Below are 19599 nucleotides of genomic sequence, written 5' to 3' on the forward strand. Positions count from 1 at the left end.
TAGCAAGCAAGTAATCTTTTCTTAACATGTTCTACAAACCATCCATACTAAACTACTCACTGCTGCTGAACGTATTCCGATCTGCCGAAGAATCACTGTCACATCTACATTATCTGATACTTTTCTGTAATTCCACCAAGATATATAACCAAAACTGTGAACGCACAAGTGATCCCTCATCAACAAGTTTACCATACTGTTCTCAAGAAAAGGGAAAATGGAAATGAAAATACTTTGTAAATAAGATTACGCAGTGATGTAATTGCAAAGTATTGTAATAGTCAATCGTTTGGTAAATGCATAGAACATTGATTTCTTTCATCTTCCCTTCGTGGCATTACACATAACATAGGTATCTCAAATTGTTTTCACAATTTAAGTATAGTTAATCATTAAATATATGTAGTCTCAATAAAATCATAATGTTGGCGGTCGCAAATAACAGATATATATATGGTACATTTACGTATCACGTATGTAATCCTTAATATTAAACTTTTTTTGCTAGTTGCTTTACGTCGCACCGACACAGATAGGTCTTATGGCGACGATGGGACAGGACAGGGCTAGGGAAAATGGGAAACCACGGGAAACCATTTTCAGGGCTGCCGACAGTGGGGTTCGAACCTACTATCTCCCGAATACTGGATACTGGCCGCACTAAAGCGACTGCAGCTATCGAGCTCGGTAAATATTAAACTAAAACGTAAAATATAAAAGAAACAGACTTCTTCAGCCCTGATGTCGAAATCCCCTTCCAAAATCTCCTTACTCTACACTCCATACATCTCTACCCCCATAATCCTTCACATCTCCCAAACCGCCTGAATCTCGTGGCCAGAGAGGTGTTACCTTCTAGGTGGCCCGCCCCTCCCCCTTCAGGGAGGGAATGAAACAATTTAGATGATGATGCACTGTCAACCTTCAAATATCCTTAATACTGTTACAAACAGTAGGTACGTTATATATCATTTTGAGTGAACTATATGGATTATGTTCATGTTATGGGGTTTTGCGGAAAGTATCCGAGGTCGAATACTCACATTTTGAGGTCTGGATGTTAGGAGAACAGCGTACGTTCCCGCTCGGCTACATCTACATCTAGTCATGTTGAGGCTGATGGTGTGAGTCCGACACACCTCGAAGTTCCACGAGTGTTCAAACGTGGCCGCCGAAGTCACCGCGCACAAGGCATTCCACTCCTCGCTGTTGTAGTCCTTGATGAAGTGGTCCAGCTCCAGGTCGACCCAGAAACTACCTGCTGGTGGGTACAGCCACCTGGCATCGCGACCCAGTTCGATGGAGACCACACGCGAGTTGATCTCGTATTCCAGCTCGCTGCCGTTCCTGAAACGTGGATCAGGGCAAACGTTACATTTATCAATAAGGCTGTGGAAACGAACTGGATTCCATGACCATATTACATTTATCAGAAGCCTTTAAGGAGGCTGTGGAAAAGAACTCTATGACCATATTCCACATATCAGAAGGCTGTGAAAAAGAACTTCACTGTATGATCATGTGCCATTTATAAGAAGGCTGTGGAGAATAACTTCACTTTATGAGAATATGTTATTTATCAGAAGGCTGTGGAAGATGCGTCAGTCCAATAAACAGCATCAACATCTCTTAGGAGGCTGTGGAAAAAGAAACTTCATCACAATAGCATTTAATATCTCTCAGGCAGTAGAAGCGATTGGGAATTAGAAGTGAAGTGATGGGGCACAAACATACATAGAAAATTAAAAGTACCAAGGGTTTGTGGGATATAATGGCGCTTGGACAACGAAATTGAAAAAATAGCTACGAAATGGTAATTTTTGATGCTCTCTAAGTTAATTTCGACATAGTAGTTAAGGGTGACAGTTTAGCAATATAACTCCGGTAATAATAGATTTTTTGAAATTTTGAGTTAATACTATATAATAAAACCTTCACAAAAGAAAGCTTAAACATGAATTACAATAAAAGGCCATTTAGTATTTGACTACGCACTAGGAAAGTAACAGGCACTGGACAAAAATATAGACACACACTGACTGAGACTGCCAGACTGACAAATGCGTGCGATGAGTGGGTGAATCATGCCTCACTATCTGTGACTTTGGCAACAATATACCCCATAATCATTTTCTCAAAACACATGTTAGGCTTGTGCCTTCAGGTAGTAATCGCACTTCTGTGTGAATCCCTGAGTTTGGAGGGAACAGTGCGAGATGAAGCCTTGTCACCCTAACGTAGTTGCCAGGAGCCGATGTGAATATTTCCGTAACAATCAGCGAAGTGAACGTTCCTGACCTCTCACTCACGCTGCAGCACATGGACTGTATACAACACTCATTTAGTGTGCAAGTACAGTTTTGCGCCGTCAGATACTAACCGCGAGTCCCCACTACTTGTTATGGCGCTCTACGTCTCGGTTAAATGTGTTGAATGACATTTTGTGCGCATATCCATTAAGTATTTCTTAAATATTTAAAGAAATTAAAGAAAAGGATTAGCTGTTAATACAACAGGTTTTATATATTTTCTATTATTCCTATTTTAGGTGGCTAAAATGAAATTAAATAAAATTAATTTTTTCTTCATTAATTTTACGGGGTTGGGGACGATGACGACAGAGATTTGACAACGCTGTGTCTCAAGTTGGGGAAATTCTGGCACTCCGCGGACAAGGAATGTAAACATAGTGAGCTAGACTTCAAAAGCGTGCCGGTCGTTTACAACAAAATTCGAAGAATCCAGCAACATATGATCCTTTTCAGGAGGCTGTAGGGAAAGTATCTCAGATGGGAAGTACGTAACTACAGTATAGTTAGCAGGCAATATACCTGCACTTCAGTACAACCAAACATTTGACAGGTAAGTCATAAGTAGGGAAATCATTTTTAGGAACTAATAGGTTAGAATACAAACGTATTTAACCAAGGCGCAAGTGAATCCTACCCGCACAACGGTGCTGCAGTGAGGTTTGCATAAATATTAGCGATCTGAACTATTAGAACCCCTAAAAATTATGCAACTCGTTTACATAATTGTAGAGCGGCTAGATGATGAAGGTTGCCCACAATCACAGCTAAGTCTGTACGATGTTCAGCTGTCCTCGTCAATCTACTCGAATCTAGTTCTGTCCAGTCCCATAAGTTCCTCAGCCAAGAGTGTTTTCTTCGACCGCAACCATTAATTCTACCCTGCATGATTTATTTTAGTAGGCTGTACTTCTCATTACTCATATGCGCAAGGTATGCTGCCTTTCTTTTCTTTATTGTACAAATCAACATTCATTCCCTCTTCATGCGCCTGAATACGACAGTATTGGAGACTTAATCAGTCTATGGGATCAGTAACATCCTTCGGAAAACCCACACCTCGAAGACATTTATTATCCTAATGGTGTTACATTTGAGTTCATGTTTCAGCGCCGTACTGAAGCACTGTATATACATAACATCTGACAAAGTTGTGACGTGTCTCCCAGCTGAGGCTTCTGTCCCACAGATTCCTCATTTTCGGAAAGCTAGCATGGGCCATTTCTATTCATATACGGATCTCTGCATCCGTGTCAAAGTCCTCGGCAATCCAGCTGCCAAGTCTCAACTTCTACACTTGTTCAACTTGTTCCCTATAAATGTTCATAAGAATGACGACTACTAGAACTCGTTACACGCACATCACCTTTGTCTTGTAGGTGTTAATTTTGAGTCCATGTTTATCACCTTTTACTACGATTCTGTCTAACAGACGCTGAAGATTACCTCAATTTGTTGATCAAAAAGATGTATCGGCCAAAAATATAAGCGTACAGAATAAGTTATAATTCTATTTAGATTGATAAGATGGTTCAGTGAACTAAAGATTTCACAATTCAAACAATTATGTGAACAATGTGAATTTGTAATTAAATAGCATTATGCAAGTGTATACTCACTTTAACTTAGCCACGTATCTCATGGGGAGGAACTGGGAGAGGTTCTTGTAGATAATTACGGCCGTACTGAAGGATCCATTCCCGTATTTCTCCCTGTTGGTGGTCTCTATGTGGATATCGATTTTATCTGAGACCCAGGACGGTACACTGTAGAAGAAAATACACGTGCGTTTTAGATATTCACATTTTCAAAAACAATACTGATCATTCACACTAATTATTGATCATGGATGAAATAAAGGGAGACTTATGATTTTCTTTGCTGAAATTGCTAGCTTATTATGTACGGAATCTAAGATTTGATTGACTGCACTTAAACATTTACATTCCTAATACATGCGTGTCACGTGTCACGACCCCTCCTGTAATGCATTGATTTTTTCATCTTCGGGGAACTATTTTTGTCTCCTTAGTCAGGCAGTTGACAGTATCACACTTAGGAGTATTGTACAAGGCTGTGAAGCGTAATTAGAGGTTGGTAAGGCATTGCGACCACCGCGGAAAGTTCGTTTTGATTTGAGAGATACAATCTGAGGTTGCGTGTTGTGAAATTCAATTGTCATTTCTTAGACTTCCATTTTTTCATGAGAAAGGTACATTTTCTCTTGAACTACTAAAGATATCTACCTGAAACTTGATTGACAGGCAGGCTTAACGCTGTCAGACAATTTCCTGCAAGGAATTTGCAATATATGTAATGTTATGGACGTCAGAATTTAATATATATGTACTTTTTGTGAACATGTAATTATTTTTTTAAAGTAGAAATAGGAATAAAATTAAGAACGCCTGTAGGAAGTAAATCACCAAAGGTCTTAGAAATCACTAACAAATTACAAGGTCCAGGACCACACCGCGTTGCTGAGGAAACGGTACATCAAAATGACCAAAATTCAAATTGAAAAAAACCCACTTCTTCAGAAACTTTTTATCTAAATTAACAAATTAATATTTATAGATAAGAAAAATGAATTTTAAATTAGGATGCAAAGTTTTATGATTCTAGTTCAAATAGTATCAGAGTTACAGATAATTTGGAAGATCAATGCATCTTCGTGTATGTCCCCCCCCCCTAGTACGATCAATAATTCGAACGGGGCTTATACGTGGAAAAGAAAAGCTTACTGAGGTATAATTTGTTATTAGATATTTCCTTTTTCCGGTATTTTCTACGTTTTATTCGTCCATACATTATTTTTGACAGGCTGAACAACCTAACAGTTATGAACAGACCCCAAATTTTTATGCAGTAGTGGTTTAGAATGCAGACTAATTTGATTGTTAGGATGTGTCGTCTTGGTCGTTCTTCCGTAATGTAGTGAGAGTAACAAATTCTAGGGGGTTCTGATGAGCTGAACCCCTAGTGTTTATGCAAAACTCATAGCATTACCATTGTGCAGATTAGACTATACTTGTTACTCCCTACAGTAAGTTTGCATTCTAACCTGTTACTGCACTAAAATCCGGGCTGTAGTTATAAATTAAGTGGAAACTGGAAAGGGATTGCTTCAAATGTCACAAGATACTTAATCCTAGACAAAAAAGAGCTACCTGGCAAAAATGTAAGCGTAAAGACTAAAGTAACATTTTATTGGCATTTATAAGGTAGTTGGGAAAAGAAGTAAACTAAAGATTACAAAATTACTCTACCTGACAGCTCTGCTGGGGAAGTACAATCTGTGAGGTAGAGTGCTGTCCAACGACGCTACGTAAACTACCAAGGAACTAAACTGCGCATGGGCTGCGCCAGGAGTGGTCAGTAGATTTCCCCATAGGACTGCCTGAGACTTCACCAGCTCCTGAAGCTGGATCACCCTCTGGAACAAAGAGAAGTAACATTCAATGTCCACAGGAGTAGGTATGACAGAAGACAGTGGCAGGATCGATCAATCAATCAATCAATCAATCAATCTACATTTAGGACTCTCGCTCAGGTGGCGGATTCCCTATCAGTTGTTTACCTAACCTTTTCTTAAATGTTTTCAGGGAAGTTGAAAATTTATCGAACATTTCCCGTGATAAAATATACCAATTCCTTACTCCTCATCCTATAAATGAATATTTGCCTCAATCTCTTCTCCTCAATTCTAACTTAATCATCTTTTCTACTTTTAAAAGCTCCGCTCGTGATTATTTCACGCCACTCCTCCACCAACAGCTCGGAACATACCACTTAGTCGAGCAGCTCGTCTCCTTACTCGCAAGTCTTCCTAGCTCAAAGTACGCAACATTTTCGTAACACTACTCACCAAGAACAAATCGTGCAGCTTTCCTTTGGATTTTTTACAGTTCTCATAACAATTAGTTTTGGTGTAGGTCCTATACACTGGAACCATACGCTTATCGGAGACTTCTACGCATTCTCCTTTACATCCTTACTACAACCCCTAAATACCCTCATAACCATGTGAAGAGATTGTAACCTTTCCTAACAATCTCGTTAATAACCTAGGCACTTTCAGTGTTCCCCATGAGGCACTACACAATAATTAAAACTGAGAGGAGTTTTTCTCTGGGCAAAACTTACAGCTTGACTTCTGATCATATTTACGTTAATTAATTACATTGTTTCGCTCATTCTATCCAAACGCAGTGTTGAACACATTTAATTATGTACGTCCTGATATGAAATAATATATACATGTATTCTATCGAGTATCGTAGTTATGTATCTGTAACGTCCCGGACTAGCGCTTGTAACAGCTATTTCTCATGCACACAGAACTGTCAGTCACTGACCATGACACGCTTGATTTAAAACGAATATTAACGGGATAATTACACCTTCTTAACATTAACTTAACGCCTTAATCCAAATGTATTTTAAAGTGCTGAGTGCCAATCTCATACTGACCTATTTATGATGGCTACTCCACTATGTACATTCCGGGTTATTACATCATAGACTACCTCGCACTTCTCTCAGACATTGTTTTTTCACTGCGCGTAAGAATTTATTCAGACCGCTGTCGTTTCTCCACTGTTTCGCTATCATTACAGTAATTTTTTTCTCATCTTTTTGTCTACACATTTTTTGCTGCTGAACATTTCAAATTTTGCCCTTAGTCTCTGTCCCTATACAATCACAAAGTAAATGTAGATCATCATACTTTGCCTCACATAGCATGCAATGAGAGCTCTCTTTGCTCCTGATCCATCCTTTATTTCTATGCAATCCCATCAGCCACCATAGTAACCCACCCTTTAGTCTTCCATCCCCGAATTTTATACTTAAGTTGCAGATCTGGTAGACCTTATAGAATAGGCAGAACGAAGGCCTTTCTCTACATTCTTCCAAACAATTATGCATCTGGATTTCCTTAATTCTCCTTGTCAGGACCCTCTGCATTCTTCTATTATTCCACTTCCATCCCTCCCGCCAAATATATCCCATACCCAACATAAATTTTGAAGTTTGCTAGCCAACACTCATCATACATTCCTTCCAGTTCATATCTATATACTTCCTGTAGCAGAATACCGCCGCCACCCCTTCTTAATCTAGACCAATAATTTAATACCCTTTTAACACAGTCCAACTCTTGGTAAGCAAATGATAGGGAATCTCCCCCCTGGGAGATAGTCCTAAGTGGAGATGGATTGACCAAATTAAGGAATTCACTGGTTTGATTCAACAGATTCAACGAACGTCCAGGATGGAGAAATCTAGTGCATGGGATCATGACTTTTTAATTATGGAAAGCTTGCGAGGGACTGAGAGCAGGTGGTAAAGTTTGATACAGTAAAGAAGTATAAATCAGCGTGGTTTTCAGTATATGGATGTGATGTGAACTTACCTCCTGGTTGAGAACTGAATGCCTCGTTCCCAGAAGAAGGCTCATGATATGGTAGAAGGTTTGCGTGCAGTTGAGAATGTCATCGTGCCACGACGTCTTGTTCAGATAGCTCTGAACATCTCTCAGCATCTCCAGTATCACCTCACCCTCGCCTGGTAGCAGCGAGTTCAGTGTTGTTAGATGATGTAACACTGCGTGCAACGTGGCAGTGCCTGTCGTACCCTGGTAGCCGAGTGTCAGACTTCGAAACTGGAAACATCACCGAGGGATGAGAAATACACCCTTCGTAATCGTGTAAAAGTATATTAGTAACATAATATTTTAAACATAACGAATAGATCTGGAATTTGTATGCACTAACGGGTTAGAATGCAAACTTACGGAAGCGAGTAACAAGTATAGTCTAATCTGCACAACAGTTATGCTATGAGTTTTGCATAAACAGTAGGGGTTCGACTCATCAGAATCCCTAGAATTTATGTTACCGTCCATCCATCCATCTTTTCTTTTTCTTTTTCTTTTTCTTTTCTTACAGGTTTTCAGAGAATTTGAATTAGAAAGCAACGTCTCTAGCCTTTGCTTATCTTGTCCAGCGTTATTTTATAAAAGATCTATATTGAAGTCACTCATGATTATTACATTGTATGTCTTCTAAAGTAATTTCAACATTGTAGCGTGTTGAAGACAGAACCTACTTCTAACATTTATTTAGAGGTGGGGACGGAGCGAGTAATACCGATGAGTAATCCGGTTGTAGCGGTAGAGCGCACCACCGATCCCCTCCGCTTACAACTGCGAGTACTCGCGGAGGACCTGAGCGCAGTGGAGCGCACAAACACGTACGAAAGTACCTGTATTCAATCTGTGTGTTTCGAATGTACGTATATATTTCCTACGCTTGTTATGTTTTGTAGATAATGTAAAGTCTGTTAGATTATATTTGTGGTGTTAGTGTGATATTTAAACATATTCGTAGATAGTAGTTATATATTTAGAACATTTAAAGGAATTTAAAGAAATTTTTACAGAACGTTGTTCCACAAATGCCACGAAAACCGTTGGATGCCTGGCAGTTTTTTGACATCACTGATAATAGGAAACACGCAAAATGCAAATTTTGTGGCCGCACATACGCGACGGGTGGTGGCACATCAAATATAATATAATATAATATAATATAATATAATATAATATAATATAATATAATATAATATAATATAATATAATATAATATAATATAATATAATATAATATAATATAATATAATATAATAACTGTATTTATAGAAGCATTCTACTGATAGCTGTTTGGCATTGGGACGTGTAGTAGTATGTTGTCAGATATGTTTTGTAATCACATTTGCAAAGAAGGACATTCCAGTCAACGTCCATTTACGTAATTACTTTTGTCATCCTGTAGATGAAATTATGTCAGTGTTTTCATTATATTCTGATAAGATCTTTATATTCAGGTTATTCTTCTCATTAACAGTGTACCGTATCACATGAACTTACGAAATAATTGTTAATACATTACTTTTCTGTTAACTTCCAATCCCCTTGTACCCTTTCGGTAGGTATGCGCCATACTTTGTTTCACTATTCGAATGAGTTAACTATACGAGTTACTGACATTTATTCCACATACTACCTCCTACTCCCTAGCAGTTACGTATATAACAATTATAGTGAATATATATGCAGTTATTTACAGTTGTTACGTTGTGAGAGAAGGGTATTAATAGAGGGATGCAATACCTTCGCAGTGCATACGTATAACGTGTTTAAACGTCCCGCGTCAGGACATTCACTCGGTACTACCGGGTGATGACGTCACAACAACTGCTCCGCTCCGCTCCGCTCCGTCCCCAGCACTACATTTATTATCTACAGGATTACTGAGCTTGTCGCGCGCTGTCTCTTTTCGCACAGACTCCAGTCACTCGCACTACAGTCACACTCAGCCACACTCGTTGGCTCTGTCACAGTCCATAGTTCGCAATCCGCGCACCATAGTCTCTCATACCAGGATGGTATTCGCTGTCAACACACAGCCTCAAGCCGGAATTCAAAGTGTTCTCTTCCACGCTGTATAAGAACGCTCCATGTTCCCTTCCGACAGCTGGTCCAAGAGAAACACACACTCGAACGAGTCCTATACATGAATATTTGCTCCAATTTGCCCCCTTGAATTCGAGCTTTGATCTTTTCTACTTTTGAAAGCTCCACTCAAGATTATTCACCTAAAAATGTTATTCTACGCCAACTCTCCACTGACAGCTTGGAAGATACCACTTGGTCGAGCAGCTCCATTGCTCTCTCCCAACCCAAAGTTTGCTACATTTTTCGTAACACTACTAGTCTGAATTTACCCACAACAAATATTTCTTCTTTCCTTTGGATCTTTTTCTAGTTCTCGTATCAAATAGTCCTGGTGTGCGTCCCATTTACTGGAGCCATTCTCTTACTGCGGTCTTACCAGGGAATTATACGCTTTCTCCTTTCTGCAATCCCTAAATACCCTCATAACCATACGAAGAGATCAGCCTTTCTTTACAACCTCGTTAATGTGATTACCCCAATGATTGAAGTGAATTATGGAGTATCATTTATTGTACACGATTGGGTACGATTTTTTATGAAATGTAAGGTAAGGGTGTATTCTGCCCAAAGGCAGGCCCGAAAGGCCGCAGAATTCTTAATGAAGAACTATTAAATATTGCCGCCGGCTCCATGGTGTAGGGGTAGCGTGCCTGCCTCTCACCCTGAGGCCCCGGGTTCGATTCCCGGCCAGGTCAGGGATTTTTCTCTCGACCTGAGGACTGGTTCGAGGTCCGCTCAGCCTACGTGATTAGAATTTGAGGAGCTAACTGATGGTGAGCTGGCGGCCCCGGTCTCGAAAGCCCAGAATAACGGCCGAGAGGAATCGTCATGCTGACCACACTACCCCTCACAATGTGCAGGCCTTCGGGCTGGGCAGACCAAGGCCCTTTTAAGGGCGTTAAGTGCCGTGGGGTTTTGGGTTATGAAATAGTGCCTATTTTTTGAGTGAAGGATACGATGAGTAGGCTATAATAAGTTTTCTTATTCTCCATGATGTTAATATTTTCTGCCATCAAATTAAATTAAAGTTCCTCATATTGGGACGAAATATACAGGATTCTTCATTCGTATTTGGTCAACAGTAGACATATTTTATGATAGACTATTTGCAAGCAATGGACCTGCGTAAAAACGAGTTTACTTTTCGATGATGGCGGCAGAAGTAGTCGTTTGCTTTCCATGCGTCAGTATGAAAAATTGAAGGTTTATATTTAGATAGAAACGAAAACTTAGTTTTGGTAAACCGAGGTAATACATTCTGTGGTTAATAAGGAAGCGAGCGTTATCCGAGATAATGACATTATCAGAGTAACTGACGTTGTTGAAAACTGGCCTGAAGCAAGATCAAGTCTCACAAGCAGAGGCCAGACCCTGCCTCCAACCGATTTCAACGAGCTTCAATGTAGCTGTTGGAGGACACTCAACAGTAACAGTAACTACTCGGTGGACCAAGTGGAGGTGATAGAACACTACAAGTCAAACACATTTTACTTAATGATGTCAGGTTCACAACCTAATAATTTCCGAAAAAATATCATGAATCCCCAATTCCAATGTTACGCCGCGGATCCTGCGTTATGACATTTCACCTCAATTTTTTTCGAAAACGAAGACGTATTGACACAAACCCTTCTACATTAGTTTTTAAAATAAAATGATAATTGTTCGTGGCATCGACCTATGCAGATCTTTTGAAACTACTTTCACTATATGATATGAACCTGCGTGTAAGTGGAGTTGCGGAGGTGTAGAGTGTCAAATGTGAGGAAAGAAATGTTAAGGCCGACACAAACACCCAGTATCCAGGCCAGGGATATTAATCATTACAGTTAAAAACCCCTGACCCGGCCGGGAATCGAACCCGGGGCCGCACTTTCTACACTAGTTACTGTTGCCCTCCAATTGCATCCAAGCTCATTGAAATCGGTTGGACGCCTCTCCTTGTGAATCTATTTCTTGGTCTGCCAGGGAGATTCAGCAGTGTAGTTCATTGTCACCGACAAGAGGGAGGTAATGATTACATTCTGAGCCACCCCTTGGCCTCTTCTCCGTTGTAAATATCTCATTTAGCTCTCACTACTTTCTGTCCGCGATTGTTTTTAGAGCACAACAGTTAGCTTTGTATTAACGAATATATGTTTTAATTACAACTGCTTTTTAATAAAGTTGAAAGAAACAGCAATTTTGTATTTAATTAATGTCTTGTTGTAAATGACAGTCTAATATTAACCGTAGAAAAACATCCTGTCACTTTCATGACCACATTCGGGGCTCGCCGAAGTCCCAATACAAATACATAGTTGAGGCCACTATTTAAACATTCGTGTTGAAATTTTAAGTTATTTAATTTATCCAGAATACAGCATTAGTGTTTTTTGCTTGTAAACTATGAGCTCGATAACTTTTAGTAATTACATTTTATTTATTTACAAAACTGCCTCCCAATTCAGGGTAGCCCGAAGGACTCTGTATACACACATGACAATACTAATTAGCATTACAATTATAATTACAATATTAAAATATGTTGTGTAATTTCAAACAACATTTAGAGGTGTGGATTAAGATCGTGATTCAGAATTTGGCAACTCTTTTTTAGTACTATGGTACGAACTTTCGTACGAAATATGGAATACGATATTTTTTTCGAAATTCTTTATAGAAACGAGGTATAGTATCTCGTGCTCCTATCAGTAGACCTATTATATCAACGCATTTGAGCTTATACCCGTCTTTGAAATAATTAACAATATGTTCATAGATAGCTTTCTTTCTTTCTTTAACCCCGTTAACAGCTTGTGGAAGACCAGCCTCGAGTCGGACATAAGGGTCAATTATTATGCCATACCTAAAGCCCGGATTTTTATGCAGTAATAGGTTAGATTGCAAACTAATTTGGTCAGTAGGAAGTGTCAGCCACCCGCTCTGCCATAGCGTAGTAAGAGTAACATAAATTACAGGGTTTTTGATGGATCTTACCCCTAATATCTATGCAATCCCCATAGCACAACGGTTGCGAATGTAGACTATACTTGCAACTCGCTTCAGTAAGTTTGCATTCTAATCTATTAATGCATAAAAATCCGGGCTCTAGCCATACCTAGAGGTGATGCAATATCAACTCTTCTTATAGATCCGTCTGAGGAAATGGATTACGCAATTACCTTCTTATGCACTATAACTAACGCAAGTCATTAAGAATATGAAATTTTGCTCTAATTGTCTTTAGGTTGGCTCTGTGGCGTTGTGTGCTCACCAGCCGCTAGATGGCACCGCTGTCTACGTCTGTGGTAGGTTTCAGCGTTGTCAGATCAGTACAGCTTGCGCTGTTGCGACGTAAAGATGGCCGCGCCACTCTCGGTTTGCACAAGTATGAACAGCGGTCCGTAATCCGTTTTTGTGGTCTGAGGGTGTACCAGGTGCGGAAATTTACAGAAGACTTTCAGCACAACGTTTTTCCACAGTGAAGTGTTTACCAGTGCCGAAGTTGGAGAGGCAGTTAACGCTCTTATCTGGGACTTTCCTCCTTTTGGAGACGCTGTCTTAAGAATTCAGATGGCTGCACATCGTGATCAATCTACATCCGCACAATACTATACGAAAAATTAGTTGTTATAATGTAATATCTGTATATATTTACAAAATATATCACGCCCCATGCGATCACAATTTTTTTTAAAAAAAACTCTCAAACTGCAAGTTGTTGCCACTGACTATATCACTTACACACAAAGGAACGATTGCAGAAACGATGACTAGTTTTAAGTCTTAGACAATGTCTACCTACAGAACGTCTAAATCGAGCACGATCCTCCATTGCATAAACAATTTTCAGCCGATGTTTAACTAAACATAGTTTAAAGTTTCAATATTGGTTTGAAAATGAAGATAGTAATATCTTTCATGCAACTGTTTGCTTGTCGCAACCAATGAAATTCGTCGGTGCGTGCGCCGAACGCCAGTCAGCTGTTTGTCTTCCTACACATTACTCAAATATGGCCAAGCATGAGCATGACTTGCCCACAGATAAGAGTATCACTTTCGGTGGAAGTTAAATCTCATATTATCGACACTAAAGCGACACGCCACCGTACGGGGAAGTGTAGCTTTGATTATAGCGTTGTTACAGTGAGTGTAATCTACACATAAATACGGTAGCTTCGACGAAGGGAAGATGAAGCAATAGTAATGTGTAACAGTGTGTGTTGTACGGGCCATACAGATGTAGGATGCATTCTGGAGGTCGTAGGTTCGAAAAGCATCATCGGCAGTCCTAAAGATAGTTTTCCGTAGTTTTCCTATTTTTGCACCAGGCAAATACTAGGGCCCTTCTTCCCCAGCCCTCCTCTTTAAACAATAATCACCACCATCACCACCACTTGCCTTGCCTTTTCCTATCTGATAGTTGCCGAAAACTTTTATGATTATATACCGTATGTAAAAACCACATACAGCCTACGTTTTAATTTTCACTGTAATGTGTGTTTACTTGGCAGTAAATATAAGTGAATCCCTCCCGGTTGATGTATGTGACAGCCCTCTGACGATCGGGACACGTAATTCTGATATGTATGTAGTCGAAGTGATCTATAATTCCATGGAAATTACCCCATGCATATAATAAAATACTAGCGGTTTCCTGCTGGCTCTGCCTGCAATTTACAAGGTATGGTGTTGTTCGTTACCATCCTCACGGATGTATTTGCAAAGTTTCGAGTTAATGAAATAAAGCACATGATCTGCTGTGGTAATAGAATGTAATATTATGTCAACAAAACACTTGAAAATACATCACACAAAGATATTGAATTAAACGTTCCTTGGAACAACACTACGCGCCGAACTGTTAAAAAGTCCTTCAAAGATCTTCGTCATGGTGACAAATGTACTCATAACTTTTCTTAGAATCTACCAATTTTAAGTAGTTATTACCTCGAAAGCGCTTGATCCACTGAGTGTTTTTTTTTTGAGATCAAAACAAACTGCATACCTCAATTAGAACGAAAGATATGATCGCTTCAATGAGAAAAGCACTCATAACTTTCCTTAGAATCAGCCAATTTGAATAGTTAAGAGCTGAAATTAAAGAGCTTGATCCACTGAGAGTTCTTAAGCCAAAACGAACTCTGTACCTCAATCAGAACCAAAGATATGTTTGCTTCAGAGAGACAGAAAATTGAAAAAATCAAATAATTTGAGGAAGGCGGAAGTTAAGTGATTTATAGTACCTGATGACAAATATGTGCATGAATACCTTTCAGTTAAAAAAAGAATGAAGAAAATCGACCAGATGGAATGGCCGGACGGACTGACTTTAGTTTTCATAATTTTTTTTTTAATATATAGAAAGATATCGGTTGCCAAGAATTGTATTCAAGATGACAGTTACCGGACTATCCCTTTGTCAGTCTCAAGAAACAAGTCTCTTGAAAAGCGAAACCTTATTTTAAGATATATCTCCCCGTACATGCCAAATGAATTGGTGCGATTTCGCAGCCGGCGACCTACAGAGAGGCCGTCGGACTAACCTTTCTTCCCGGAATCTTTTTTTTTTTTTTTTTTTGCTACGGGCTTTACGTCGCACCGACACAGATAGGTTTTATGGCGACGATGGGATAGGAAAGGCCTAGGAGTTGGAAGGAAGCGTCCGTGGCCTTAATTAAGGTACAGCCCCAGCATTTGCCTGGTGTGAAAATGGGAAACCACGGAAAACCATTTTCAGGGCTGCCGATAGTGGGATTCGAACCTACTATCTCCCGGATGCAAGCTCACAGCCGCGCGCCTCTACGCGCACGGCCAACTCGCCCGGTCTTCCCGGAATCGTCTCAACATAATACAAATTGCATGTTTCATGGTACATAACCTCTGATTGTGATTCACTCCTCTCATTTGAGGTTAAACAGTGCTCTCGGCAGTGTTTAAACACGACCGGTTGAACATCGATTTTAGACAGTGTCTAAGTGATAAATAACGTCTGTGCAATGCGGCAGCCATACTTAGACACTGTTTAACCGTAAACACCGTTTCTGCAATCGGCCCACACACATCAACGACAAGCTTCCTAGGTCATTACGCCGTCATTACTAGATGCTGCCATGTTGTTATTTAACGGTTCGAGTCCCAATAGTTCACAAATTTACCTTCTAAATGTTAGTAAGGCAGGGTATTACAGGTGACAGTACACATTTCGTTATAGCTAGTGTGCGTGCCAAAAGCTTGGTTATTATTCCAAATCTCTCATATGGAGTAAGGATATACGACGTTTTCCATAGTGATTCGTCCGTCGAATGAGGATATTAAGCAGGTTATCTTCCTTTGAGCCACGAACCTACTACGCTGGCTAAGCAAGGGGAGAGGTGATACTCCCACGTGGCGGATAGCGGGGTTCTAACCGGCTTGCCGGCGGACTTGAGCGAAATAAAATAGCTCTCGCGGACCAAACACACAACCTCCTGTCGGTGGGGGACGCAGACGAAGAATACACCCACGGTATCCCCTGCCTGGCGACTAAAAGTGTCGACCAAGTGATGATTGTGTTAGAACCATGAAACTACTTGTGATTGATACCACCACGCGGGGAACACCATGGCTCGCTTTTACTTGCGCGTAGTGCCACTATGTTAGGTACCAAATAGGTTTGTGATTAGTAACACGCAGGAGCACCGTACGGTCAGCTCCCTACTTAGAGTGCACTGTCGGCTTTTTCAGTACCTGTGGTTAGTACACCTATGTGAGGAACACTTTGGGTTTGCGCTGCCTGTATATGGCGCCGCAGTGTGCGAAACACTATAGGTCTGCATTACACGTGCGAATTTCATTACCTGTGAGTATTACCATAATGTGCGGAATACCGCGAGTCTACGCTACTTTAGATTAGTACCGCACCATGACAAATACCATGGTTCTACGTTCCTAGCGATAAGTACCATTATGAGGGGGGCGATGACTTGGATTTCGGACCACTTTACACTGCAAGCATAATCGATTCAGTATTGTGCTTCTAGAAGCAGTCCCTCGGTCAATGATACTATTGTTTAATGCTAGTTTCTGGGAATTTGGGGCATTGCGGGTCGGATCCACTGATTTTTTTAAAATTCTTATCCATCCATTCATTCTACGTCCTCACGCTTTGAATTCTGGTCAGTGGAGGATTTTGGACTTTTAATTTGTCATTACATTTCGTCTCATTTCGTACCATTTGGGGCAGTTGGCTTAAATGTTAGACCCCTTTAAACAACAATCATCTTTCTTTGAGTTCATAACAACTTACTACCAAGTATTTACACTAAGGAAAGATACATCCTTGCCAGTTACTATTGCAACATTGTCTTAAATTAACAACAATAAATTGAAAATAATAAAATTAATGGTCCTGAGCCGCATACGGTGGCATTGATTACGAACATAACTTTGCTTTGCTCGTAATTAGTATTACACAAGGAACAAAATTACATCGTGTGATAGGAATTATTTGATAAGATAACCTGGATCTTAGTTTGCATCCAGGTAACATGTTCAGTCTTTTTATTTTCTACAACAATTTCTGAGTTTCTAATTTCAACATTTCTTCTTATGTGTATATTTCAGTCCTAATTCTTTTTCTTGACCCAACTTCCACATTATCGTCTAATAATAATAATAATAATAATAATAATAATAATAATAATAATAATAATAATTTCGTGTGGCTATTTCTAGTCGAGTGCAAGGCAGGCCCTCCGATGAGGATGTCATTGTGGTGGAGGATAGTGTTATGTGTGGTGTGTGAGTTGCAGGGATGTTGGGGACAACACAAACACCCTGCCCCCGGGCCACTGGAATTAACCAATGAAGATTAAAATCCCCGACCAGGCCGGGAATCGAACCCGGGACCCTCTGAACCGAAGGTGGGTACGCTGACCATTCAGCCAACGAGTCGGACATTATAGTCTAAATACGAGTCTAATATTGGACTCTAGTAATACAATTTCAAATGAATAGCGGTAAGCAAATGCAAGCACCAGGGAACAGGTTTACCGCCGCACTAAATTTTACTACATTTTCAGTAACCTTATTGCCAACTCAATAAAAATGTTACTACAACTTCCGCATAACAATACCGTAGTTAAAATCCGTTGGTAGCATGCTAGAAAATATTTAACTTCTAGTCTGCAAAACTGCAGTCTGCACACCTGTCTGTTTATCTGAAGCCCTATCGGCCCTCCAGATCTTGAATAATACCACAGTCGCTGTCGGCATTCCATGTATAATCCCATCTTCTGAGTGCAGCCTTCGTTATCGACATTGTTCTTATCTTATTCAGTGTCTTCCAGAAAGGCCTAGCTATGGGAGACACTCTTTCTGGCATTCTAGCAGATATTTACACGGATTCGATAGAACATACGAAAATTATTTCACAAATCAAGGGTATTTTTTATGGTTAAGATATATTGACGATATTTTCATGATCATCAATAAGGACATTACTAATAGTGACGATATATTAGTATCACTAAACAAAATAGATCCTAATATCAAATTTTCCAAAGAGGATGAGGTCAATAATTCTTTAAATTTTTAGATTTAACAATTACACGCTTGAATAACACTTTTTAATTTCAATTTTTTAGGAAACCTACTCATTCACCCATAACTATTAAAGATTCATCCTTGCATCCTAAGACCCAAAAACTAGCTACCTATCATAGTCTAATATATAGGGCACTAAAAATTCTTCTTTCGCCATAAAGTTTGGAAAAAGAGCTGAATTACATAAGAGAGTTAGCTCATTTCGTAAAGGTTTCCACTACCCTTAACTGTTTTCTTCCCCTGCACATTTATTTCTGTACTTCACCTCAGACATTAATGGGGGATTTTAACAATAGACCACGGCGAGTGGGCAAAAATAAAAATGGGACCAAGCTCACTAGCACGTACTTTGAGATCTCCAATGTTCTGTACTGAGATGGATTGAGTTGAGGAAGATGTTACTCACCTTGTTGTGTATGGTGGTCACAGCAGACGGGACACAGAACGAGAAGTCTGGGATGTGCCACTTGGCGACGTTGGTATCCTTGAGGGAGCAGAGACGACGAGCATGCCCTGCATAGTGATTTGGGCAGTTCTCGATGGCATACTGTGCAGGCGCTGTGCGGGGCCACGCAACCCCCAGAGTGTGGTCCCGAGGACACAAGGGGATCACAGAACTGTTCACTACCTCCACCCTCGTGCTGATTGACTGGCTCTCCAGACTGCCTTGTACTAGACAGGTGTACACAGACGACTTCTGTAACACAGACAAGAGTACTAATATATAATACATCTGTGTTGCTCTTTCAGCATCACAACAAATAATACTGTTACGTGTTGGCTGGGTACATAAATTAACACAACGACTGGTAGCGTTTAATTTCTAAGATTTATTGTCTATTTATTATTATTATTAGGTTCTTCAGTCTACCGAAACTAAGTTTGATCAATAAATCTCTAAACTAGCTGAAAAAGAAATACATAAATTAAAATAAAGTGACATGTTTCGTTCCTAAAATAACCTCATCAGATTCTATCAAATACACTCAAATATTCAGAAAGGTTTGAACATGTTTATTTCTGTTTAAATACGTAGGAACTTGAAATCCGGAACTTATATCAATAGAGTCCTCTTTTATCTCCACTCTAGCATAGAAAGCGAGGTGTTGAAAAACCGATGCTGTGTCACTGGCGCGAGTCCAGCTGGCTAGTTCGTTGACCTTTGGCTAAGCCACGCTCGCTACCCTGGCTAGGTCTGTACGAG

At 39.9% G+C, this 19599-nt stretch overlaps 1 protein-coding gene across 1 annotated transcript in view; it reads right to left on the minus strand.

Annotated features, from left to right (window-relative positions):
* The window catches only part of LOC136884725 (uncharacterized), a 350171-nt gene that overhangs the window by 16375 nt on the left and 314197 nt on the right, over window positions 1-19599 (minus strand). The window contains exons 12-17 of the mRNA XM_068230067.1: window positions 18802-19092; window positions 7726-7974; window positions 5603-5745; window positions 3929-4075; window positions 1044-1347; window positions 349-356 (exon numbers count right to left, since the gene is read on the minus strand). Coding sequence (XP_068086168.1) covers window positions 349-356; window positions 1044-1347; window positions 3929-4075; window positions 5603-5745; window positions 7726-7974; window positions 18802-19092 — 1142 coding nt within the window. The remainder of the gene's footprint in view (window positions 1-348; window positions 357-1043; window positions 1348-3928; window positions 4076-5602; window positions 5746-7725; window positions 7975-18801; window positions 19093-19599) is intronic.

Source organism: Anabrus simplex, chromosome 13 (assembly GCF_040414725.1).
Source record: "Anabrus simplex isolate iqAnaSimp1 chromosome 13, ASM4041472v1, whole genome shotgun sequence".
Lineage (NCBI taxonomy): Eukaryota > Metazoa > Arthropoda > Insecta > Orthoptera > Tettigoniidae > Anabrus > Anabrus simplex.